The sequence below is a fragment of the Coregonus lavaretus genome, assembly GCF_964263955.1.
Source record: "Coregonus lavaretus genome assembly, chromosome: 13".
NCBI classification, from domain to species: Eukaryota; Metazoa; Chordata; class Actinopteri; order Salmoniformes; family Salmonidae; genus Coregonus; species Coregonus lavaretus.
The window spans coordinates 645,549-671,168 of NC_140000.1; the positions used below are offsets into that span (position 1 = coordinate 645,549).

At 44.0% G+C, this 25,620-nt stretch overlaps 2 protein-coding genes across 2 annotated transcripts; both read left to right on the top strand.

Moving 5' to 3' along the window:
• The first annotated feature begins 203 nt into the window (after positions 1–203).
• Positions 204–14,176, top strand: LOC311139506 (collectin-10-like). The gene is made up of 7 exons (XM_084174389.1): positions 204–341; positions 3,033–3,104; positions 9,014–9,085; positions 10,643–10,696; positions 12,499–12,594; positions 13,037–13,357; positions 13,813–14,176. The coding sequence occupies exons 1-7, from the start codon at positions 224–226 to the stop codon at positions 13,899–13,901; spliced, it is 822 nt and encodes a 273-aa protein (XP_084030515.1). The 5' UTR covers positions 204–223; the 3' UTR covers positions 13,902–14,176.
• Positions 14,177–16,284: 2,108 nt separating this feature from the next.
• Positions 16,285–24,658, top strand: LOC311139628 (protein MAL2-like). The gene is made up of 4 exons (XM_084174538.1): positions 16,285–16,511; positions 17,750–17,920; positions 21,828–22,007; positions 23,987–24,658. The coding sequence occupies exons 1-4, from the start codon at positions 16,395–16,397 to the stop codon at positions 24,056–24,058; spliced, it is 540 nt and encodes a 179-aa protein (XP_084030664.1). The 5' UTR covers positions 16,285–16,394; the 3' UTR covers positions 24,059–24,658.
• The last annotated feature ends 962 nt before the right edge of the window (positions 24,659–25,620 follow it).

Sequence of the window (25,620 nt, forward strand, 5' to 3'; positions counted from 1 at the left end):
ACAACATTGCAAAGAGTCACTCATTTGTTCACTCAAATTCCAGATACAAGAGTGAGAAAGAATGTGTCCCCCTACCTACTCTGGCTAATTACCTACCCTGGATAATGTTGTCTGACAGCATGACAGTGAAGTGATAAGGTTTGGTAAACAAAGATAGAACACAGCTCTGCCTCTAAATATACTGTATGGTCCTAGTGCTGTACTGAATCCTCATACTGAGAACATGGAACATCCCAACGACTTCAGCAAGGGGCTACTGGTGCTCTCTGTTCTTTCAACCATCTTCAATTCTCTCAATGCTGTCGAATTCTGTTCCAACACTATTCTACCGGGATCTAAAGGTGATGTTTTGAATCTTCCATCTTCTGGCTTTCTAAAGGATTTGTAGAACTATCTAGTGTTTCTCTGCAGCACAGCAATCTTTCTGATTTCATGGTGGCGCTTGGGAATAGTCAGGGCCGAAAAAACAATTGTAAACCTCATCGTAGATATTGCCATTTAATAGATATGTTATGCAAATTCAAAATCATTTAAAATGTAAAGCAAACAAATGATGATCTAAAGACTGTCTGCAGCATGTTAAACCAGGTGGTTAATGGAGATAGCGTGATCTGTCTGAACCATGTTAAACCAGGTGGTTAATGGAGATAGCATGATCTGTCTGCACCATGTTAAACCAGGTGGTTAATGGAGATAGCATGATCTGTCTGCACCATGTTAAAACAGGTAGTTAATGGAGATAGCGTGATCGGTCTGCACCATGTTAAACCAGGTGGTTAATGGAGATAGCGTGATCTGTCTGCACCATGTTAAACCAGGTGGTTAATGGAGATAGCGTGATCGGTCTGCACCATGTTAAACCAGGTGGTTAATGGAGATAGCATGATCTGTCTGAACCATGTTAAACCAGGTGGTTAATGGAGATAGCATGATCTGTCTGCACCATGTTAAACCAGGTGGTTAATGGAGATAGTATGATCTGTCTGCACCATGTTAAACCAGGTGGTTAATTGAGATAGCATGATCTGTCTGCACCATGTTAAACCAGGTGGTTAATGGAGATAGCATGATCTGTCTGCACCATGTTAAACCAGGTGGTTAATGGAGATAGCATGATCTATCTGCAGCATGTTAAACCAGGTGGTTAATGGAGATAGCATGATCTGTCTGCACCATGTTAAACCAGGTGGTTAATGGAGATAGCATGATCTATCTGCAGCATGTTAAACCAGGTGGTTAATGGAGATAGCATGATATGTCTGCACCATGTTAAACCAGGTGGTTAATGGAGATAGCATGATCTGTCTGCAGCATGTTAAACCAGGTGGTTAATGGAGATAGCATGATCTGTCTGCACCATGTTAAACCAGGTGGTTAATTGAGATAGCATGATCTGTCTGCACCATGTTAAACCAGGTGGTTAATGGAGATAGCATGATATGTCTGCACCATGTTAAACCAGGTGGTTAATGGAGATAGCATGATCTATCTGCAGCATGTTAAACCAGGTGGTTAATGGAGATAGCATGATCTGTCTGCACCATGTTAAACCAGGTGGTTAATGGAGATAGCATGATCTATCTGCAGCATGTTAAACCAGGTGGTTAATGGAGATAGCATGATATGTCTGCACCATGTTAAACCAGGTGGTTAATGGAGATAGCATGATCTGTCTGCAGCATGTTAAACCAGGTGGTTAATGGAGATAGCATGATATGTCTGCACCATGTTAAACCAGGTGGTTAATGGAGATAGCATGATCTGTCTGCACCATGTTAAACCAGGTGGTAAATGGAGATAGCATGATCTGTCTGCACCATGTTAAACCAGGTGGTTAATGGAGATAGCATGATCTGTCTGCAGCATGTTAAACCAGGTGGTTAATGGAGATAGCGTGATCTGTCTGAACCATGTTAAACCAGGTGGTTAATGGAGATAGCGTGATCTGTCTGCACCATGTTAAACCAGGTGGTTAATGGAGATAGCATGATCTGTCTGAACCATGTTAAACCAGGTGGTTAATGGAGATAGCGTGATCTGTCTGCACCATGTTAAACCAGGTGGTTTATGGAGATAGCATGATCGGTCTGCACCATGTTAAACCAGGTGGTTAATGGAGATAGAATGATCTGTCTGCACCATGTTAAACCAGGTGGTTAATGGACATACCATGCCTCGGTTGCTGTTTTGTTGTTTTACTACAACAGAAGCTTGTTTACTACAGAAACCCTGCTGGTAGCAAACGATAACCATGTGTTGAAATAGTACAGTCACTTCCATGTCCTTTATTGGTTGGTTTGAGAGGCTGCTACTGTTGTAGTGTTGTACAGTATTAACATGGTGTTGGCTATGTAGTTTAGACTAGAACTAACATCCTTAGACAGTAGAGGTAACACTTATTTGGGGATTTTAGGAGGAGTATATATATATATGTCATGAGTAATTTTTATACAAGGAAATGTTTCACTTTGTTTTGCGTGTTATTGCTAGCCACAGAGAAGTGGCCACTATGACTGTCTGGCTGACTGACTGTCTGTATTGAAACAGCTGCTCCACAATTGAGGAGTTTATTTAGTTAAGACCCATCCCCAAACAGTACTGTCTATATGGACTGAGAAACAATGGCTACGGTTTGTCTTGAAGTCAGTGAACCTGTAAACCCATGCACAGAAAAGCCAAGTCAGTTTTTCTCCGTTCAAATGAGACCCTTTCAGCCCCACTGAGCAAACCTCCGTCTCTATTTCTAGTCTCTTCTCTCTGTAGTTTTGCTTGATATATTTATTACGTTGTCATAAAATGGATGATATGCTGTATCTTCCTCTCATTGTGATTGGTCCTCTGAGTTCATGGGAGGCCATTTTGAAATGCATAAAAGCCTCATTGTTTTTATTTATTTATGTAAAAACCCTGAAGGCCAAAAGCCGAAACACGTTGGTTTTATTTGCAACAATAAAGAAGCTTTTTTTATTTACTTCCATTGGCCTCCCAAGAGTTGCTGAATCTCCTCTCGACTTTTCTTCCTCTCCTAACAGGAGACCTGGGTGAAGGAGGAGATCAGGGAGATCAGGGACGGCTGGGGAAGACCGGCCCACCAGGACTGCTAGGTTTCTCCTTATATATTTTTTATTGGTTTAATATTAAAATACATGAATCATTGAGAGATTAAAAGGAAGTGGTATAAAAGCCATGGAGTTGATTAAACTCTCCGGCATGTTCTACTGCTCCTTTTTAAATTGTTGTCTTGATTGTTTAAATGTGTGATTTGTAAACTAAACTAAACAGAGTTTCCTGACGCTTTTAAACAGAGTATCTGAACAGAGTTTGCTGATGGTTTTAAACAGAGTATCTAAACAGAGTTTGTTAACATCTAAGTGAGCTGAGGCGTTTTGTATACTCCCCAGAGATGAAGAATGTAAACCCCCTCAGTTGAAGGTAAATGCCTAAATAAGCCCTCAATACTCTAGATTCAGAAGCAGAACAGACTCTAGCGATCCCCCCAGTCTTTCTAGATTCAGAAGCAGAACAGACTCTAGCGATCCCCCCAGTCTTTCTAGATTCAGAAGCAGAACAGACTCTAGCGATCCCCCCAGTCTTTCTAGATTCAGAAGCAGAACAGACTCTAGCGATCCCCCCAGTCTTTCTAGATTCAGAAGCAGAACAGACTCTAGCGATCCCCCCAGTCTTTCTAGATTCAGAAGCAGAACAGACTCTAGCGACACACCCAGTCTTTCTAGATTCAGAAGCAGAACAGACTCTAGCGACCCCCCCAGTCTTTCTAGATTCAGAAGCAGAACAGACTCTAGCGATCCCCCCAGTCTTTCTAGATTCAGAAGCAGAACAGACTCTAGCGATCCCCCCAGTCTTTCTAGATTCAGAAGCAGAACAGACTCTAGCGATCCCCCCAGTATTTCTAGATTCAGAAGCAGAACAGACTCTAGCTATCCCCCCAGTCTTTCTAGATTCAGAAGCAACACTGTGTCTGACTCTGATGTGAGTGAGTGAGGTCTAATTGGCCCCAGCAGTGAGCTGAGTTACAGCGGAGTAGCCTAGGCCAGATCCGACAGCCTCTGTGAGCCTGACTCTCTGCTTTTCCTTGAAGGAAGTCACATCAGAGCAGAGGGAAGCAGACGTGTTAAACGCTGCTACAGGATGGCGGGCGGCGGGAGCACCACATGTGTTCTGCGGGTGGTAGAACTAGGAGGCAGAGAGGCAGGGCCAGGCGCTAAATTGACTTCTGGCTGGCTGGCCTCTTAAAACATCCCCTACATACTACTGTAGTTGACTAAGCTAAGATTGACTGAAGCCAAAGGGTAATTGCCTTTAATTTGTGTATATAGCACAACTTTACTTTGCATGAAAGGGCCACTAAACTAATCTGCATCCCAAATGGCACCATATTCCCTAAATAGTGCACTACTTTTTACCAGGGCACATAGAGCTCTGGTCAAAAGTAGTGCACTATGTAGGTATTGGGAATAGGGTGTCATTTGGGCCACTAAACTAAAGTTTACTCAGAACCTTTCCTTACCATCAGCTGCTGGTGCCTTCAACACCTGGGAGGAGGGGAGTCGTTAGACAACTTAGAACGGTTGGCCTTTGAAAAGGGGGTAGTGAAATGAGAGAATGTTATCTTGAACTTCTGATTGACGGTTGAACTGGCAATACAGTTGAAGTCGGGAGTTTACATACACCTTAGCCAAATACATTTAAACTCAGTTTTTCACAATTCCTGACATTTAATCCTAGTAAAAATTCCCTGTCTTGGGTCAGTTAGGATCACCACTATTTTAAGAATGTGAAATGTCAGAATAATAGTAGAGAGAATGATTTATTTCAGCTTTTTTTCTTCACACACTCAATTAGTATTTGGTAGCATTGCCTTTAAATTGTTTAACTTGGGTCAAACGTTTCGGGTAGCCTTCCACAAGCTTCCCACAATAAATTGGGTGAATTTTGGCCCATTCCTCCTGACAGAGGACTGAGTAACTGAGTCAGGTTTGTAGGCCTCCTTGCTCGCACACAATTTTTCAGTTCTGCCCACACATTTTCTATAGGATTGTACTATACTTTTGTACCTGTTTCCTCCAGCATCTTCACAAGGTCCTTTGCTGTTGTTATGGGATTGATTTGCACTTTTCGCACCAAAGTACGTTCATCTCTAGGAGACAGAACGCGTCTCCATCCTGAGCGGTATGACGGCCGCGTGGTCCCATGGTGTTTATACTTGCGTACTATTGTTTGTACAGATGAACGTGGTACCTTCAGGCGTTTAGAAATTGCTCCCAAGGATGAACCAGACTTGTGGAGGTCTACACATTTTTTTGCTGAGGTCTTGGCTGATTTCTTTTGATTTTCCCATGATGTCAAGCAAAGAGGCACTGAGTTTGAAGGTAGGCCTTGAAATACATCCACAGGTACACCTCCAATTGACTCAAATTATGTCAATTAGCCTATCAGAAGCTTCTAAAGCCAATTTTCTGGAATTTTCCAAGCTGTTTAAAGGCACAGGCAACTTAGTGTATGTAAATTTCTGAGCCACTGGAATTGTGATACAGTGAATTATAAATGAAATAATCTGTCTGTAAACAATTGTTGGAAAAATTACTTGTGTCATGCACAAAGTAGATGTCCTAATCGACTTGCCAAAACTATAGTTTGTAAACAAGAAATTTGTGGAGTGGTTGAAAAACGAGTTTTAATGACTCCAACCTAAGTGTATGTAAACTTCCGACTTCAACTGTATCAGTGGGAAAATGTCAATAATCAGGGCCCAGATTCACAAAACCTTCTTAAGAAGACATTTCTTCTTAACTGCCATTTTTTTCCTTAACTCTATATAGACTTAAGAAGAAAGTTAAGCGAAGTTGCTATTCCTCAAAAAGGTTTTTGGAAATGTTCTTGTGCAATTTCTTACATTTCTCCTTAAGCAACAAGTTAAGAAGAAATTAGATTTTTGACAAATAAAGTTATTGGAAATGTTCTTAATTCCAAGATCGCTAAACCCTTGTCTTAAACTAATGGCATTGAGAGAAAAAGCGCATGAAAGCAATTGAACATGTTTAATTCACTCACAAACTTCATCTGAAAGTTTCAGTATTGATTATTTTAAACCCAAGAACATGTTTTAGAACAGTAATCTCAGTAGTAAATTTGCTAACATGATTGCCATTGCCAGCTAGATAGCTAGCTAAATCAGTTGCCTAGCAACAAACATCTTAAGAAGATTTGTAAGAAGATATTTGAGAAGTTAGTAGGAAAATCAATATATCTTAAGATATTGTTGAGGAATTGCACGTACGAACTATCTATGAACTTCTTTTTTTTTTTCCTTAAGATACTTCTTAAGTTTTTTTCGTAAGAAGTGTTTTGTGAATCTGGGCCCAGGCCTGTATAGGTAGTGGATAATTAAGCAATAAGGCCAGTATGAAAAATGTATGCACTCACTAACTGTAAGTCGCTCTGGATAAAAGCGTCTGCTAAATGACTAAAATGTAAATGTAAGGCACAAGAGGCACTGCTGTATTATGACTACAGTCACAGGTAAATGACATTGTTCGGCCTGACGTGATAAGGCACTGCCTTGAGTGCCTCATTGCTTTTATAAAACTCTTACCAACATATTTAAAATAACAATGGTTACATATTTTCATTAAAACATTATTTTGATAACTCAATACATACAATTTAATTATTCCACCAGAAGACAAAAATCTGGTTGTTAGTTATTTTGGTCATGTTGCTACAGACGTGACCGAGTTGTAAATGATTTTTGCATAGTTGCTATGCAAAAGGGGTGGTCATCCGTTGTAAATAAAATGGTTGCTATGCAGGCTGTATAGATAACGTTATTGTCACTTGCTAGCTAGCTAGCCGACTTCAGCTAACTCAGTCACGTCAAACATTGAACCTGGAATGACAGTACACTTGCTGCATTTTCGTTTGTTTGAGCTTTTTTTTCTATTTGCATTTACTTGGATATGTCCATGATAATGACTTTGATGGGTGATTTCGACTGGCTCAGAAAAAGTTGTCTAGTCTCGTCTGGGCACCGTTCACTGTATGGTACTACAGAGATCTAAATTCAAAAGTTAAACATTGTTTCCGAGATAGACAGTGAGGCTTATATTAACCCCCGCTGTACCAAACTAAATGCTAGGCTGGAAGCAAGGGGAAATAATGTGCGAGTTGGGATAAATACAGCAACATGAACATGATAGTTTTATGGAGGTGCAGTGATACTTTTCAGATGGAAGTGTTATCAGGCATGGGTGTGTCTGTGACGGCAAATACAACACGGTTTGGAATGCTGCCCGTCCAATCAGCATCCAGGATCCAAACAACCTGTTTCATAATGACTGTTCCTGACTAAATCAAACAATCTCTTCACGTTCAGTCTATCCTTCTAAATGTCCCACCTGCTAGAATGTTCCATGTTGAGAAATGTTTCCGTGTGTTAGGATCTTTTCTTATCAGAACATTATGCTGAAATTATTGTGCTGAAAAATGAGGACTGAGATACTTGAGCTGAACATATGGGAAAGGAAAGGGGGATACCCAGTCAGTTGTACAACTGAATGCATTCAACTGAAATGTGTCTTCTGCATTTAACCCAACACCTCTGAATCAGAGAGGTGTGGAGGGCTGACTTAATCAGTGGTGGAAAAAGTACCCAATCGTCATACTTGAGTAAAAGTAAAGATATGTTAATAGAAAATGACTCAAGTAAAAGTGAAAGTCACCCAGTAAAATCCTACATGAGTAAAAGTCTAAAAGTATTTGCTTTTCAAAAGTAAATGTAATTGATAAAATGTACTTAAGTATCAAAAGTAAAAGTATAAATAATTTTAAAATCCTTATATTAAGCAAACCAGACGGCATCATTTTCTTGTTTTTTATTTATTTATAAATAGCCAGGGGCACACTCCAACACTCAGACATCATTTACAAACAAAGCATTTGTGTTTATTGAGTCTGCCAGATCAGAGGCAGTAGATGACCAGGGATGTTCTCTTGATAAGTGCGTGAATTTGACCATTTTCCTGTCCTGCTAAGCACTCATCTACATTTACATTTTTAGTCATTCAAGTTTTAGTCTTCTCCAGAGCGACTTACAGGAGCACTCAAAATGTAAAGAGTACTTTTGGATGTCTGGGAAAATGTATGGAGTAAAAAGTACATTATTTTCTTTAGGAATGTAGTGCATTAAAAGTAAAAGTTCTCAAAAATAAAAATTGTAAAGTAAAGTACAGATACCAAAAAAGACTACTTAAGTAGTACTTGTGAAAAGCAATATTGACTGATGGTAGATGGTTCATGTGTGGTACAGGCTTTTGGGAAGTGGGTCCTGTGTCAGATTTATTTAAACTACTATCCATTTGCAGATGAATATTTCCAGAGGAAATACTCATTTTGGTCCTGGAAGAACGCCACAGGCATAAAAGCAGACTTCCCAATCCCTCTCACTCCCTCTCTCCCCTCTCTCTCCCCCTCTCTCTCTCACTCCCTCTCTCTCCCTATCGTTCTCCCCCCCTCTCTCTCCTCCTCTCTCCCCCCCCTCTCTCCTCCCTCTCTCTCTCCCCCTCTCTCCACCCTCTCCCCTTTTCTCTCTCCCTCTCCCTCCCTCTCCCCCTCTGTCTCACTCCCCCTCTCTCCCTCCCTCTCCCTCTACCCCCCTCTCTCTCTCCCCCTCTCTCTCTCCCTTCCCCTCCCCTCCTCTCTCCCTCTCTCCCTCCCCCCTCTCTCTCCCCCCTGCCCCCTGTCTCTCTCCCTCTCTCACCCTCTCTCTCTCTCCCCCTCTCTCTCACCCTCTCTCTCCCCCCTCGCTCTCTCTCTCTCTCTCTTTCTCTCTCTCTCTTTGGCCTTTAGTTACTCTCTTTAAATTCCAACAAGTAAACCTAACTGCCACACAAAATCATAAGAAAACAGCAATAAAGAAACAGATAAAAAACTCCCTACCTATTTACAGTTTTCTTTGGGTGGGCAGTTCACCAGTCTTCTCCTTCCCCTCTCTCAGGTTTGACAGGGGAACTCGGAGGTAAAGGAGAGGTGGGCCGGACGGGGAAGATGGGTCCTGCTGGAGACAAAGGTAATCATTTAGTAATCAGACTGACTGAGAAATATTCTGCTCATGGAGAAGAAAACTGTTCTGGCTGCATCTCAGGCCAATGATACAGAGGCTGTGTCTCTAATGCCACCCTATTCCCGTTATAGTGCACTACTTTTGACCATAGGAATGATCCTGTTATAGTGCACTACTTTTGACCATAGGAATGGTCAAAAGTAGTGCACTATACAGGGAATAGGGTGCCATTTTGGGTGTAGCCACAGAGACACACTGCCAGACCCAAACTACCTGGGCAAAATACTTTGAGCAAAGTATTGAAAGATTTCAAATAGTGTTTGAACCCAGGTCTGTCTAGTAGATGCATTAACAACCTGAGTGGCCTGCCTGGAGTATCAGATGGACAGGGGTTACAGGGTTGGGACTATTCTATCTGTCTATTTAGCCAGGCAAGCTCAATCAAGCACAGCTAAAGTATTTACATAGATGCCATTACCCCCCCCCCCCCCCCACCTCTCCATAAAACCTGTTTATGTGTGTGTATGTGTGTCTTTCTGAGGGGTTAAAAGCAGAAGTCAAAGTTCCGTTGGACCTTGTGTGCAATTGACCAATAAAGTGATCGTAATCTTCAAATAACGTCAAATAGTATTTGAACTCAGGTCTGCTGGTAGAGAATTATTTTCCATGGTCATCAATGTGATTAGCTTGGAAGGGACTCATATTTAGGCGTAAGGAACATGTGAAAACCCTGTGTACGTCCCAAATGGCATCTATTCCCTATATAGTGCACTACTTTTGACCAAAAGTAGTCAAAAGTAGTGCACTATATAGGGAATAGGGTGCCATTTGGGATGCTACCCCCCCTCTCTGAAGCGACATGTACGTATACTTCAAGGCTTAATCAAGAGTCTGGTCAATCCTGCCTGTAATGCTTTGAGAGCCTTACAGAAATCCAGACCTCACTTAGCAGGCGCAATAATGACATTGTCAACTTAGTAGGTTAAGATATGGGCCTAACAATAACCTAAACATGTCCACAATGGGTGATATGAAGACATTAAGCTAGTACCATTTTTCCAGGTAACTGTGGAAAAACATAGGTCATTTTCATTAAGCTGTATCAAGTCAAGAGAAAAGCCTTCAAATCAATCTCAGTGAAAATATCAGATCCTTGAGCTATTTTGTGACATAATAATGTGACACCTACACATTATTGCACCCCGGTAGTCTAACTGTCATAAAAACAACCTGTGTTGTGTTTGGAATCTAATTACTTCCCCTAAATTGTCAACTGTCAGTTAGGGGGTAAAACACCTGCTTTAGGGAGAGGTCGAATCACCCTCCTGTCAGTTAGGAGGTAAAACACCTGCTTTAGGGAGGAGGTAAATCACCCTCCAGCCACATCTCTGTGAAGTGAAGCACTGTGGCGTGCTGCTGTCTAGTGGTGATATCTTTCCACTGCAAATAGTTTTCATCCTGAAGCAGAGATCTACTCAGCAAAATGGATATGGCTGGTCGCTATCCTTACTGGGCTATGCTGCTGTCCCTTATATGTAGTCTAACTGTACATGTTAATTCCAGGGGACGCGGGAGAAGCAGGAGTTGAAGGACCCTCTGGACTGAAAGGGAAAGCAGGTGGACTCATTTATTATTCAGCCTCATTCTTTGTTCTTGTATGTTTCCAAACCAATGGAGATACAGTGAGGGAAAAAAGTATTTGATCCCCTGCTGATTTTGTACGTTTGCCAACTGACAAAGACATGATCAGTCTATAATTTTTAATGGTAGGTTTATTTGAACAGTGAGAGACAGAATAACAACAAAAAAATCCAGAAAAACGCATGTCAAAGATGTTATACATTTTTTTGCATTTTAATGAGGGAAATAAGTATTTGACCCCTCTGCAAAACATGACTTAGTACTTGGTGGCAAAACCCTTGTTGGCAATCACAGAGGTCAGATGTTTCTTGTAGTTGGCCACCAGGTTTTCACACATCTCAGGAGGGATTTTGTCCCACTCCTCTTTGCAGATCTTCTCCAAGTCATTATGGTTTTGAGGCTGACGTTTGGCAACTCGAACCTTCAGCTCCCTCCACAGATTTTGGGATTAAGGTCTGGAGACTGGCTAGGCCACTCCAGGACCTTAATGTGCTTCTTCTTGAGCCACTCCTTTGTTTCCTTGGCCGTGTGTTTTGGGTCATTGTCATGCTGGAATACCCATCCACAACCCATTTTCAATGCCCTGGCTGAGGGAAGGAGGTTCTCACCCAAGATTTGACGGCCCTGTCCATCGTCCCTTTGATGCAGTGAAGTTGTCCTGTCCCCTTAGCAGAAAAACACCCCCAAAGCATAATGTTTCCACCTCCATGTTTGACGGTGGGGATGGTGTTCTTGGGGTCATAGGCAGCATTCCTCCTCCTCCAAACACGGTGAGTTGAGTTGATGCCAAAGAGCTCGATTTTGGTCTCATCTGACCACAACACTTTCACCCAGTTCTCCTCTGAATCATTCAGATGTTCATTGGCAAACTTCAGACGGGCCTATATATGTGCTTTCTTGAGCAGGGGGACCTTGCGGGCGCTGCAGGATTTCAGTCCTTCACGGCGTAGTGTGTTACCAATAGTTTTCTTGGTGACTATGGTCCCAGCTGCCTTGAGATCATTGACAAGATCCTCCCGTGTAGTTCTGGGCTGATTCCTCACCGTTCTCATGATCATTGCAACTCCACGAGGTGAGATCTTGCATGGAGCCCCAGGCCGAGGGAGATTGACAGGTCTTTTGTGTTTCTTCCATTTGCGAATAATCGCACCAACTGTTGTCACCTTCTCACCAAGCTGCTTGGCGATGGTCTTGTAGCCCATTCCAGCCTTGTGTAGGTCTACAATCTTGTCCCTGACATCCTTGGAGAGCTCTTTGGTCTTGGCCATGGTGTAGAGTTTGGAATCTGATTGATTGATTGCTTCTGTGGACAGGTGTATTTTATACAGGTAACAAACTGAGATTAGGAACACTCCCTTTAAGAGTGTGCTCCTAATATCAGCTCGTTACCTGTATAAAAGACACCTGGGAGCCAGAAATCTTTCTGATTGAGAGGGGGTTAAATACTTATTTCCCTCATTAAAATGCAAATCAATTTAGAACATTTTTGACATGCATTTTTCTGGATTTTTTGTTGTTGTTATTCTGTCTCTCACTTTTCAAATAATCCTACCATTAAAATTATAGACTGATCATGTCTTTGTCAGGGGGCAAACGTACAAAATCAGCAGGGGATCAAATACTTTTTTCCCCTCAACTGTAGCACCTCCAAGTCACTAGCACACAATGTTGTGTCTTCACATTCTGGAGTGGGCTAGAGTTGCAAAAAGGGTTTTCCTGAAAGATAATGGTGTTTATTGTAAGACACTGCTGTACCTGACTACATGCATGTCTGACAGGAACAACATGTGACTGTGGGAGGTACAGGAAGGTAGTTGGACAGATGGACGTCAATGTCAGAAAGCTGAAGAATGCAGTCAAGTTTGTGAAAAATGGTAAGTCATTTTATTCTGCTTAAATCATCATTTTAGGTCAGATCATTAGAAAACAATTAAACGAATCTAAGTAATCTAAGAAAATCTCAGCCAATGTTTAGCCCAGTGTAAATCAAACTGGCATTCTACAACACATAAAATAGTGTTTTGACTTGGATTGAATGAATAAGGAGTTTTGACTGATATTGGATTGAATGAATAAGGAGTTTTGACTGATATTGGATTGAATGAATAAGGAGTTTTGACTGATATTGGATTGAATGAATAAGGAGTTTTGACTGATATTGGATTGAATGAATAAGGAGTTTTGACTGATATTGGATTGAATGAATAAGGAGTTTTGACTGATATTGGATTGAATGAATAAGGAGTTTTGACTGATATTGGATTGAATGAATAAGGAGTTGACTCCAACTTATTACATCTCATATGTCATATTCAGTCATTTTAGGCATCAAGGAAACAGAGGATACATTTTACCTGATTGTGAAAGAGGCCAGAAAGTACAGAGAGGCTCTGATGAACTGTAAGCTGAGGGGCGGTATACTCGCCATGCCCAAAACAACAGACATCAACACCCTGATGGCAGACTATGTCACCCAGGCTGGCCTTACCCGGGTCTTCATTGGGCTGCAGGCTGAGCAGAAGGGGGGAGGGCCTGTCTATGCAGACCTGACCCCAGTGAGGAACTATACAGCCTGGGGCCTAGAGGAGCCATCAGGGGCCCCTACCAACACCAGCTGTGTGGAGATGATCAGCACAGGTACGTCAAGACATTTTAACATTTAATCACTACGATTGACTAGTCCTAATTCTAATTCTAGATATCAAAAGGGGCAAAACTGAAGTGGCACCCTATTCCCTGGCCTATAGAGTCCACTACTCTGGTCAAATGTAGTGCGCTAGGCTAGGGCAATAGGGTGCCACTTTAGACACAACCAGTAAATACATTTGGACTAGTACCATTTCTGAGTCAAGATATCGGCCGCGTTCCCCTGCTCAGACGTTGCATGCATCAACCAATGGTTGCGTGCCACGTCATCGACTGTGCCGTCTGGCACCAGGTTGCTATGACACACGACGTGGTTAAAGCTGATCCATAAAATACCTATCCAGGTGTTGTGAGACCTGGAATGCGTCGGCAAAACATCTGAGCAGGGGAACGCGACCATCAACACTTCCATTTGGACGAGTCCTCCTGATTGTAATCACCCACAGGCACCTGGAACCAGGTGGAGTGTGACGCCACCATGTACTACGTGTGTGAGTTCAAGAAGAGCAGGAGAGGTCTCGCCGCCGTGCTGTGATGTCATCAAGAAATTCCAGTAGGAGTCGGTCGAAGGTTGTTGATGTGGACATTAGACCTTTATACTAAGACAGAAACCAATAGTACTTTAGTTTATAGATAAACATGTAGCCTATAGTAACTAGACAAAGGTCATTGATACAACCTAGCCTACTCGTTGTAATGAGATATTAACTAGAGATAAAAGTTGGTATCCCTTTTGACACTTGAACCTTTTTATATTTGGGATAGCATATGAAACCTTTCCTTTCTGTAATAAACACCATACAAAATCAACCACCTAATTTTGATTGTCCATTTATTCAGATCAGAACAGGTAAGATGATGTTTCTAGTGAGCAGCAGCACAGTGGCAAGGTAAAACTCCCTAGAAGAAAGGAAGAAACCACTAGAGGAACCAAAAAGCAAAACATGATTTGCACTACTAACTTTGGGAATACAATACAGTCAGTGAAATACCTCAGTCCTTAATTGGACCAACTCTGTCTAACATTGTTAACAGCATGTGCAGCTTGGGGGTTATGTCAACAGGAGCTGAGTTTATCCACATATTCCAGGTAAACATTAACCTGGTGGTGCTTTAGAAAAGCCCACCAACCTGTTACTGCCCCTATATAAAATAACTATCACTCTCTCTTAATACTGTTCTCACTCTCTCTGGCAATAGAGACTCCTGTTCTATTAAATTCAGAGGCTTGCCGGTGTGGGCTATGATTACGCCCCAAATAGCCCCCTAACGCCCCACACGGGCCGCTAACGCCCCACAGGCCCCCTAACACCCCCTAACACCCCCTAATGCCCCACAGGCCCCCTAACACCCCCTAATGCCCCACAGGCCCCCTAACACCCCCTAATGCCCCACAGGCCCCCTAACGCCCCACACGGCCCCCTAACGCCCCACACGGCCCCCTAACACCCCACATGCCCCCCTAACGCCCCACATGGCCCCCTAATGGCCCACATGCCCCTCTAACGCCCCACAAGGCCCCCTAACGCCCCACAAGGCCCCCTAACGCCCCACATGCCCCCCTAACGCCCCACAAGGCCCCCTAACGCCCCACAAGGCCCCCTAACGCCCCACATGCCCCCCTAACGCCCCACATGGTCTCCTAACGACCCACACGGCCCCCTAACTCCTCACACGGCCCCCTAACTCCTCACACGGCCCCCTAACGCCCCACACGGCCCCCTAACGCCCCAAACACCCCCCTTTCGGCCCACACGGCCCCCTAACGTCCCACACGGCCCCCTAACGCCCCACACGGCCCCCTAACGCCCCACACGGCCCCCTAACGCCCCACATGGCCCCCTAACGCCCCACATGGCCTCCTAACGCCCCACACGGCCCCCTAACGCCCCACAAGGCCCCCTAACGCCCCACAAGGCCCCCTAACGCCCCACATGGTCTCCTAACGCCCCACACGGCCCCCTAACTCCTCACACGGCCCCCTAACGCCCCACACGGCCCCCTAACGCCCCACAACGCCCCAAATGGCCTCCTAACGCCCCACTAACGCCCCACACGGCCCCCTAACGCCCCAAACACCCCCCTTTCGCCCCACACGGCCCACATGGCCCCCTAACGCCCCACACGGCCCCCTAACGCCCCACACGGCCCCCTAACGCCCCACACGGCCTCCTAACGCCCCACATGGCCTCCTAACGCCCCACAAGGCCCCCTAACGCCCCACAAGGCCCCCTAACGCCCCACATGCCCCCCTAACGCCCCACATGGTCTCCTAACGCCCCACACGGCCCCCTAACTCCTCACACGGCCCCCTAACGCCCCACAACGCCCCAAATGGCCTCCTAACGCCCCACACGGCCCCCTAACGCCCCAAACACCCCCCTTTCGCCCCACACGGCCCACATGGCCCCCTAACGCCCCACACGGCCCCCTAACGCCCCACACGGCCCCCTAACGCCCCACACGGCCCCCTAACACCCCACACGGCCCCCTAACACCCCACATGGCCCCCTAACGCCCCACATGGCACTCTAACAGTAGTGCACTATATTGAGAATAAGGTGCCATTTGGTGAGGCTTCACTGTGGGTCATGGTTCCTGAGTAAACACTTAAAGTTGTGCAATTATTTACCGACACCATGAAGCTGTTTCAGATTGCAAATCACATCTGCGCTTTCCCTTTCCCTATCTCAGACTCCTCTCACCTTGGAATTTCCTCCTCCTCCGCAGCTAGACTAATATTGACTTTAAACTGGCCTATCAACAGTCCACCTGTTTGTATTGTATGGCCTATCTCTCATTTTGTCAGGCACGTTCAATTTGTAACGGATTCATCTTTAGCGAGTTGCGACAGAGAGATAGAGCGAGAGATCGAGGTGCGGTATTGCGGTAACTGCGACTGCCTCCACTCCGCGTGCGGGTAGAGTTGAAAGGAGTGGCCGTGCACCTGTTAGACCAGTTAGGGACACATGACTGCAGAATAATTTGCCTGAGTTGGTGTCCTTTGTCGAGATACAAGACGGAAAGGATGTCGGAGCCAGCGACGAATCCTGCGGCGACAGCATTCCCAGCGCCGACGATATCGTTGCCATTGGGACTACAAATATTGAGGACGTACTCCGGTGCACTGATCTGCTTGGAAGTTGTGAGTGTCGCATCTCTATTTCTGACTACGAGTGTTGTAAGCAAATACATCACCGGTGGTAAGATTGATTCTGGTTACACCCTTGTTTGAAGTAGGCCTAATTGGGAAACTGCGGTCTAATCGATAGTCTTTATTAATTCTGCTTAGTTCATTTTGTTCAGTTGAGCTTTAGGATTAGCTTTTTCATCGTCTTATCGTCGTACATTTAGTTATGTATACCAGTATCAGAGGCGCCAGGCAGGGAGCCTCATAGTAATGGAGGTTCAGTCATTACTGTACTTGTGTAATGAATACTCAGGGAGGAAAAGGTGTAGATTCACGCGCAGAGCGCGGCAGGTGTTTATTTCGCCTTGGCAAAAGGCAGGAATCGTGGTCACAGGCAGGCAATGGTCATACACAGGTAGTAGGCAAACAGGCAGGAGAATCAAAAACTAGGACTGAAGGCTATAATTGGTACTCACAAACGAGCTAGAAAAAGGCTTAGTAGAGTCAGAACAAACAATACCTCACAAGGCACAAACAGAATGAACTGAACTAAATAAGGAGCTGATGAGACCAGACGAGTAACTAACACAGGTGAAATCAATGAACAAAAATAAAAGACAGGGCTACGTTCAAGAACGCAAAGAAACAGGGCTACTTTCAAGAACACAAAAGAAACAGGGCTATGTTCAAGAACACATGGTTGACTACAGAACCTTACAACTTGGGCCGTGTTTTATTAACTGCATACAGGCAACTCCCTATTGTACAATCTGATAGTGCATTAGTGATAAGCAACTGAACATACTGTAGTCAGTATGGCCCCGTGTAGCTCAGTTGGTAGAGCATGGCGTTTGCAACGCCAGGGTTGTGGGTTTGATTCCCACGGGGGGGCCAGTATGAAAACATGTATGTGCTCACTAACTGTAAGTCGCTCTGGATAAGAGCGTCTGCTAAATGACGTCAATGTCATTGTGAAGTGAACGACAAAATAGATACAACTGTTCTCCAGCTAAGTCTTATAGCAGTGAGCTATTAGGCCTATAGATGCTCTGTGTTCAGTTCAATAACAGCCGACTCAGACCCTGTGTCAGGTCTAGGACGCGTTTGAAATAAACTGACGTTCATGTCATGATCAGATCACACAGTCTGGTCAAACAGTCTTGAAATTGTTAAGCATTTACTATGTCACAAATATCAATCAGTCTCGCATATGATGACTTGTCTAACAAATCTTCTCCGTTCGGTTCTTCCAGATATTTGGAGGGCTGGTATGGATCCTGGTGGCCTCCTCCAACGTGCCCGTGCCCCTGCTACAGGGCTGGGTGATGTTTGTCTCCCTCACCATGTTCTTCTGTTCCACCGTGTACCTCCTCCTCTTCCTCCTGGGCTTGGCTGACAGGATCAACACTGACTGGAACCTTATGGTGAGTCTAGTGACAAGGCTTACCCAAGGAACACTTCACAAAAACAACTCATTCTTGGTAAACAGGTTGGAGCACTGAAAAACCGGCAGAGATACAGATCTTCTTACAATCATATATACACAGGTAAACTGACGTTTCAACGTCACATGACGTCTTTATCAGAGGTAGAGTCTTCCTGGTCTGTTTGGTTTATCACTTCAGGGCTGTCCAACTCCAGTCTTCCTGGTCTGTTTGGTTTATCACTTCAGGGCTGTCCAACTCCAGTCCTGGAGAGCTACTGGTTGGTGCAGAGTTTAGTTCCACCTCTGCACTAACAAAATTCAAATGATAAACAAATAGTAGTCCTCAGTCTGGACATTTGCTATTTGAATCCGATGAATTGGAGATCCCCTGCAAATCAAGCACAATAGCTTAGAATAATCAGGCTACGTGTTCTTCAGGAGCCACATTCAAATGCTGCCGACGCCATGGCAGTTCCCCCTAAACTCCTGAAAGGATGTTCAATTCAGTGTCATGTCACTACAGGTGTAGAACAATCCCGCTCTGTGATAGTCCTAATTACAGTACAGAGGATGTCTTTCCCAAGACAGGTGTGGGTGTCAAATGACACACAGAGCTAAACACTCTGCACCACACCTAATGAGTATGATCTCATCACAACTTTAGTCATGAGGGGTGTCTCTACAGATGCAGGTATCAAAACTTACCAGAAACACTGAAACATTAGAGAGCTTGCTCTACTAGTCTGTCAAGAAACTTAAAGCCATGTAACTTTATAATAACAGGGTAGAGCCTAGTGCACATTATAACGGCAAGGACGCACTGCATGTGGTGGGTGAGCCATCATGCAAAACCGTCTTCAGTTATTCATTTATTGAAAAACAACAGTCCTAGGAAGGCAGTCAGACAAGCAGAGGCAGGCAGACAGACAGATAGGCAGACAGACAGATAGGCAGGCAGACAGACAGATAGGCAGACAGATAGGCAGGCAGACAGACAGATAGGCAGACAGACAGATAGGCAGACAGATAGATAGGCAGACAGATAGGCAGGCAGACAGACAGATAGGCAGACAGACAGATAGGCAGACAGACAGATAGGCAGACAGACAGACAGATAGGCAGACAGACAGATAGGCAGACAGACAGATAGGCAGACAGATAGATAGGCAGACAGACAGATAGGCAGACAGACAGATAGGCAGACAGATAGGCAGACAGACAGACAGATAGGCAGGCAGACAGATAGGCAGGCAGACAGACAGATAGGCAGACAGACAGATAGGCAGACAGATAGGCAGGCAGACAGACAGACAGACAGGCAGGCAGCTCCAGTTAGTGTTGTGCCAGTCAGTCCTCACACTGGCCCTGATCCCAGATCTGCTGTTACTGCTACTGGCCCTGATCCCAGATCTGCTGTTACTGCTACTGGCCCTGATCCCATATCTGCTGTTACTGCTACTGGCCCTGATCCCATATCTGCTGTTACTGCTACTGGCCCTGATCCCAGATCTGCTGTTAATGCTACTGGCCCTGATCCCAGATCTGCTGTTAATGCTACTGTGCTTAATGTATCCCACAATGCTTTTTCCACACGTATTAACACTTTCATATTTTAGTAATATTTCTGCCATTTTTAGCAGACGCTTTTATCCAAAACGACTTTGCCACACTTACACATGAACTACTAATGCCTGACTGCACTAGAGGTTGACTTGAAGGGTACTACCCTCAGTACAAGCTGCAGTACAGTAACTGACACTGGGTGCGTCCCAAATGGCCCAGGTCAAAAGTAGTGCACTATATAGGGAATAGAGTACCATTTGGGACGTAGCCTCAGACCCACCAGGTTCCAGTTCTTCTCGTTAAATGTAGTCATGCGTGTGTGTGTGTGTGTGTGTGTGCGTGTGTGTGTGTGTGTGTTGTCATCTCACAGACAATGAGAAAACATAGCTTTTGACACAGCCACTGAGGGAATAGTGAGCTCACACCAGACAGTGGCCAGTCTGTGGGCCCTGAGTCCCCATCGTCAACAGAACGGTGTCTGTGGCTGCGTCCGTAAGGGCTCAGCTTAAAAAGTAGGTCAAAAGTAGTGCACTATGTAGGGAATAGGGTGCAATGTCGGAGGCAGCCAGTCTCTTACTGTAACCCCCATCCCCTATCTCTCTGTTGACGTTGTAAACTGAACACTGTGAACTGAGTCCTCAGACAAGGCTGAATCAAGGGTGACTTTCTTTTGAATCGGTGGTACTAGAATAGCAGCACTAGCTCTTTGAATTAGTGTTTTGTAATACTGCTCATGGGACCAAAGTGGTAACAATTTGTTTTTTTGCCTCTAGCACTACACACCTGTTTCCAATAATCAACTAGAAACTTTCCTGAAATAAATGTGCTTGATTGCTAGTCTTTAAGTATTTATCAAAGACGGTGGATAAATGAAGATGTCCCACTCAGGCCGTTTACCATTGGAAAAAAATGGTCAGTTCCGGTCTGCTTAAGGGGGTGACTCTCCCATATGCACCAATGCTTTAGCATCTGGGACTGGTCTGCTTAGTTCATTGACTGGATATGAACCAGAAAAAGAGAGAGAGTGGGATGTCTTCCGTCCTATTCCATCTATTTATGGTTGTGAAATAGTAGTGGTAGTTATAGTAGTGGTAGTGGTAATGGTAGTGGTAGTGGTAGTGGTAATAGTGGTAGTAGTGGTAGTGGTAATGGTAGTGACAGCAGTAGTGATAGTGGTAATGGTAGTGGTAGTGGTAGTGGTAATAGTAGTAGTAGTAGTAGTGGTAATGGTAGTGACAGCAGTAGTGGTAGTGGTAGTGGTAGTAGTAGTAATAGTAGTAGTAGTGGTAGTGACAGCAGTAGTAATAGTAGTAGTAGTAGTAGTAGTAGTAATGGTGGTAGTAGTAGTAGTAGTAGTGACAGCAGTAGTAGTAGTAGTAGTAGTGGTAGTAGTAGTAGTGGTAGTAGTAGTAGTGGTAGTAGTAGTAGTAGTAGTGGTAGTGGTAGTAGTAGGAATCATGGTAGTAGTAGTGACAGCAGTAGTAATAGTAGTAGTAGTAGTAGTAGTAGTAATGGTAGTAGTAGTGACAGCAGTAGTAGTGGTAGTAGTAGTAGTAGTAGTAGTAGTAGTAGTAGTAGTAGTAGTGGTAGTAGTAGTAGTAGGAATAATGGTAGTAGTAGTGACAGCAGTAGTAATAGTAGTAGTAGTAGTAGTAGTAATGGTAGTAGTAGTGACAGCAGTAGTAGTGGTAGTAGTAGTAGTAGTAGTAGTAGTAGTAGTAGTAGTAGTAGTAGTAGTAGTAGTAGTAGTGGTAGTAGTAGTAGTAGTAGTGGTAGTAGTAGTAGTAGTGGTAGTAGTAGTAGTAGTAGTAGTAGTAATGGTAGTAGTAGTGACAGCAGTAGTAATGGTGGTAGTAGTCAAACCTTGAATTAGTAGAATCAGTTGTGTAATGCTATATCAAAAAACAAGGACCTTTGGGACCATTATTAAGAAACCCTTCTTTAAAGGTTAGACCCTAGGCTATAACTTGGTTAACAAGATGTCTCCAAACTAAGCAACATTAACTACACAACAACGTTACCTTAGCTCAGCGATGGGCAACTCCAGTCCTCGGAGGCCTGATTGGGGTCACACTTTTTACCCAGCCATATAGCCAACACACCCGATTTAAACTAATTGCACTGTAAACTGAAGACCATGATTAGTTGATTATCGGAGTCAGGTGTGTTTTTAGGGCAAAGGACTGGAGTTGCTCGTTCCTGCCTTGGCTACATCTGTTTATTAGCATGGTATAAGATCTCCTAAATGCATGTGTGATTTTTCTCAATGCATTCAATGAGAGAGAGAGACCTGACTACTCTCAATCCATATTTATAACCCTCTCTTTCCGTCTTTATTGCAGGATATGCTCTACCACTTCACAGCACTGCTGTTCTACTTCAGTGCCTTTGTGTTGGAGGCTTCAGTTACAGCTGCCAGAGGTACCCCTAACATCTCCCTATCAGGATGTATTACAGCCCCTAGTGGGAATATACTCACCTTCCTGGACAACAGACAGTACAGTATTAACGTCGCAGCTACGGTAAGTGCACGCCTTCACAAAATGTCAAGGCTTTCTGTAATGCAAATGGATGTGGTTTACTGATCAGACCGGTGTTTCAATTCAAATACTTGATAATGTAATTCAAATACTTCGTACTGTATGTGCCTGTGTGAGTTTACCTGGATTAAGAAACCAATAGAAAAGTCCCGGAACTGCAAACCCTGCCCATCTACAATAGGAAAACCAGCCACGTCGCGGACACCCACGTCTTGCTGCCAGACAAGCTAAACAAGTTCTTTGCCCGCTTTGAGGAAAACACAGTGCCTCCGACGCGGCCAGCTACCAAGGACTGTGGGCTCTGGTTCTCCGTGGCCGATGTGAGTAAGACATTGAAACGTGTGACCCCTGGGTCTCAACCCCGCCCTGTGCAATTGGGTCCTGGACTTCCTGACGGCCACCCCCAGGTGGTGAAGGTAGGAAACAACATCTCCACTTCGCAGATCCTTTAACACGGGGCGTGCTCAGCCCCCTCCTGTACTCCCTGTTCACCGATGACTGCGTGGCCAAGCACGCATCCAACTCAATCATGAAGTTTGCAGACGACACAACAGTAGTAGGCTTGTTTACCAACAATGATGAGACCGCCTACAGGGAGGAGGTGAGGGCTCTGGGAGTGTGGTGTCAGGAAAATAACCTCTCACTCAACATCAACAAAACAAAGGAGATGATCGTGGAGCAGATGGTGCACCCCCCTATCCACATCGACGGGACAGCAGTGGAGAAGGTGGAAAGTTTTAAGTTCCTCGGTATACATATCACTGACAAACTTAAATGGTCCACCCACACAGAAGGTGGGAGAAGGTGCAACTGAGCCTCTTCAACCTCAGGAGGCTGAAGAAATTTGGCCTGTCACCTAAAACCCTCAAAAACTTTTACAGATGCACAATTGAGAGCATCCTGTCGGGCTGTATCACCACCTGGTACGGCAACTGCACCGCCCGCAACCGCAGGGCTCTCCAGAGGGTGGTGCGGTCTTCACAACACATCACCGGGGGCAAACTACCTGCCCTCCAGGACACCTACAGCACCCGATGTCACAGGAAGGCCAAAAAGAGAATCAAAGACAACTACCACCCGAGCCACTGCCTGTTCACCCCACTGTCATCCAGAAGGCGAGGTCAGTACAGGTGCATCAAAGCTGGGACCGAGGGACTGAAAAACAGCTTCTAAGGCCATCAGACTTTTAAACAGCCATCACAAGCACAGAGAGGCTGCTGCCTACATACAGATTTGAAAATCACTTGTCACTTTAATAATGCCACTTTAATAATGCCACTTTAATAATGTTTACATATCTTGCATTACCCATCTCATATGTATATACTGTATTCTATACTATCTATTGCATCTTAGCATATACCACTCTGATAATGACATTGCTCATCCATATATATATTTATATATTCGTATTCCTTTACTTAGATTTGTGTGTATTAGGTTTTTGTTGTGGAACTGTTAGATGTTTTCATTCTTCTAGTATTTGAAACCCAGGTCTGTTACTGCTGTAACACGGGGATGTTTTTGGAGCCTTGCTGAGGTAGTAGTAGTAGTAGTAGTAGTAGTATTACATTTAATCAGTGTTCAACTGTTGACAGTTGAACGGATGTTGTGCTCCGACCCGACAGCAGCCTGCATTTCTGTATTGGTAGCTCCTACACTGCACAAAGCTATTTTCAGAACGGAACACCACGTTACCAAGGAGACCAAACAAAAAGCTCTGTAGGAAACTCCTAATCTAAGTCAATGTTTTTTTTTAGTAAATAGAGCTGTAGGCATGAGTTAATGTTTGCCCATTGTTCCCCTGATTCTTCTCTATACTACTAGTTGGTTCACTGATATACTGTTGTGATGTTGTTGTTGTTTGCTGCAATGCATAACTGCTGGTATTACATTAGGTGTCATTGCTCAAGGCTTTCTGTGAGTTAGCCTAACCTTTTGTTGTCCTGGTTCTCCTCTAGATATTTGCCTTTGTGGTGACACTCTGCTACGCCTGCAGTTTGTTCATGGGCTTCAGGAGGTGGCAGATGTGATGTGACACAGAAGAAAGAAAACAAAACCGTTACATTATTACAGTTCAAACTCCGACCATACTGTTTATTACATTGTCACGTCGTCTGTTTATTACATGTGTATAACAACATTATTTAAAGAGAACTTCTGTATAGTGATACGTTTATATTTCTTGCTATGAGATCAAGACGGAGCACTTTGTTGTATCTCTCATGTAATAAGAGCACATCAGGAGTTATGGTTAGGTTACCAGATGTTGCATTTCATATATTAGTCCTTTGGTTTCTGAGGCCAACATGTTTTTAATTCTGTGATCAATATTGTAGATTTTATTTATTAGTGTTTGATTCCTTGTAAAATAATTAAACCCTGGATCAGAAGAGACCTATAACTGATTAAATAACAATATGTGATGCTATAGTTATTTTCCCCTTGTAGAATGTCTAACTTTTTAGACTTTTAAGAGCAACATGGAAAACTATGTTAAACATACTACATAGCAAATTATCATAATAATCACTTAATGAAATTGTGTGACTCCTTTCTGGAATATATTTTTGATGTATATTTTTGTGATTTCTGAAATGCATTTTTACAAATAAATAACTTTTCTTACCTTGTTGATACAACTTGTATTTTTGTATTTGGCCAGTTTAGCAGGGCTTCACCAGAAGGGGGAACTATTCTCACAAAGACTGCTTTTAGCGGGGAGAGTTATTGGCTTATCAGCCCTGCTGATTATTCACGAGCCAGTTCAAGTGCATGTCCCATAGTTTAAATACGTAGGCTACTGTAGGTGGTTGGAGAAGATGCCTTTGTCAGTTGAAGGGAAAGGAATGTTACCGCTACCTCTCTGTCCAACCAAGGTGCATGAACTGAGGAGCAGTCTTGAACTGAAGAGGAGATTCCTCTTGGAGGACCGTGTCAGTTGATGAAAGCGCTTCGGCCTTTAGCCTTCATCAGGGTTTTTGGTGTCAGTTAATGAAAGCGCTTCGGCCTTTAGCCTTCATCAGGGCTTTTGGTGTCAGTTGATGAAAGCCCTTCGGCCTTCATCAGGGTTTTGGGTGTCAGTTGATGAATATCTTCAGTTCAGACATGATTCAAGGTTTAATACAATATTACCTACAGTAATTACAGTGCATTCAGCAGTCAAGTCAGTTATTCCTACCACAGAGGGAAATACAATCAATCAGTGGTTCTGTGGTAAGCCTAGATGTCGGTGAATGCATTAAATACCCTATTTAAGCGGCCTACAGTGAAATTCCTGGGCTCCATATCAGACAAATTAGCCCATAATCTTATACCCATAAGGAGGACTAAGATGAATGTGTCTACACGTGGGGGAAATATCTCAGGATACATCCCAAATGGCACCCTATTCCCTATATAGTGCACTACTTTTGACCTGGGCCCTGGTTGGTAGAGCATGGCACTTGCAACGCCAGGGTTTTGGGTTGGATTCCCAAGGTGGGCCAGTATGGAAAAAGTAAGAAAATGTAAGTCGCTCTGGATAAGAGCGTCTGCTAAATGACTAAAATGTCAAATGGAGTGCACTACATGTAGGTAGGGAGTAATATAGTAC

What these genes read in the sequence shown, in the direction of transcription:
- LOC311139506 (XM_084174389.1), top strand. Translation starts at nt 224, where the DNA reads ATGGAACATCCCAACGACTTCAGCAAGGGGCTACTGGTGCTCTCTGTT. An exon ending in TATTCTACCGGGATCTAAAG is followed by an intron (nt 342 to 3,032) that starts GTGATGTTTTGA and finishes CTCTCCTAACAG; the next exon opens with GAGACCTGGGTGAAGGAGGA. An exon ending in CGGCCCACCAGGACTGCTAG is followed by an intron (nt 3,105 to 9,013) that starts GTTTCTCCTTAT and finishes CCCCTCTCTCAG; the next exon opens with GTTTGACAGGGGAACTCGGA.
- LOC311139628 (XM_084174538.1), top strand. Translation starts at nt 16,395, where the DNA reads ATGTCGGAGCCAGCGACGAATCCTGCGGCGACAGCATTCCCAGCGCCG. An exon ending in CACTGATCTGCTTGGAAGTT is followed by an intron (nt 16,512 to 17,749) that starts GTGAGTGTCGCA and finishes CGGTTCTTCCAG; the next exon opens with ATATTTGGAGGGCTGGTATG. An exon ending in ACACTGACTGGAACCTTATG is followed by an intron (nt 17,921 to 21,827) that starts GTGAGTCTAGTG and finishes TCTTTATTGCAG; the next exon opens with GATATGCTCTACCACTTCAC.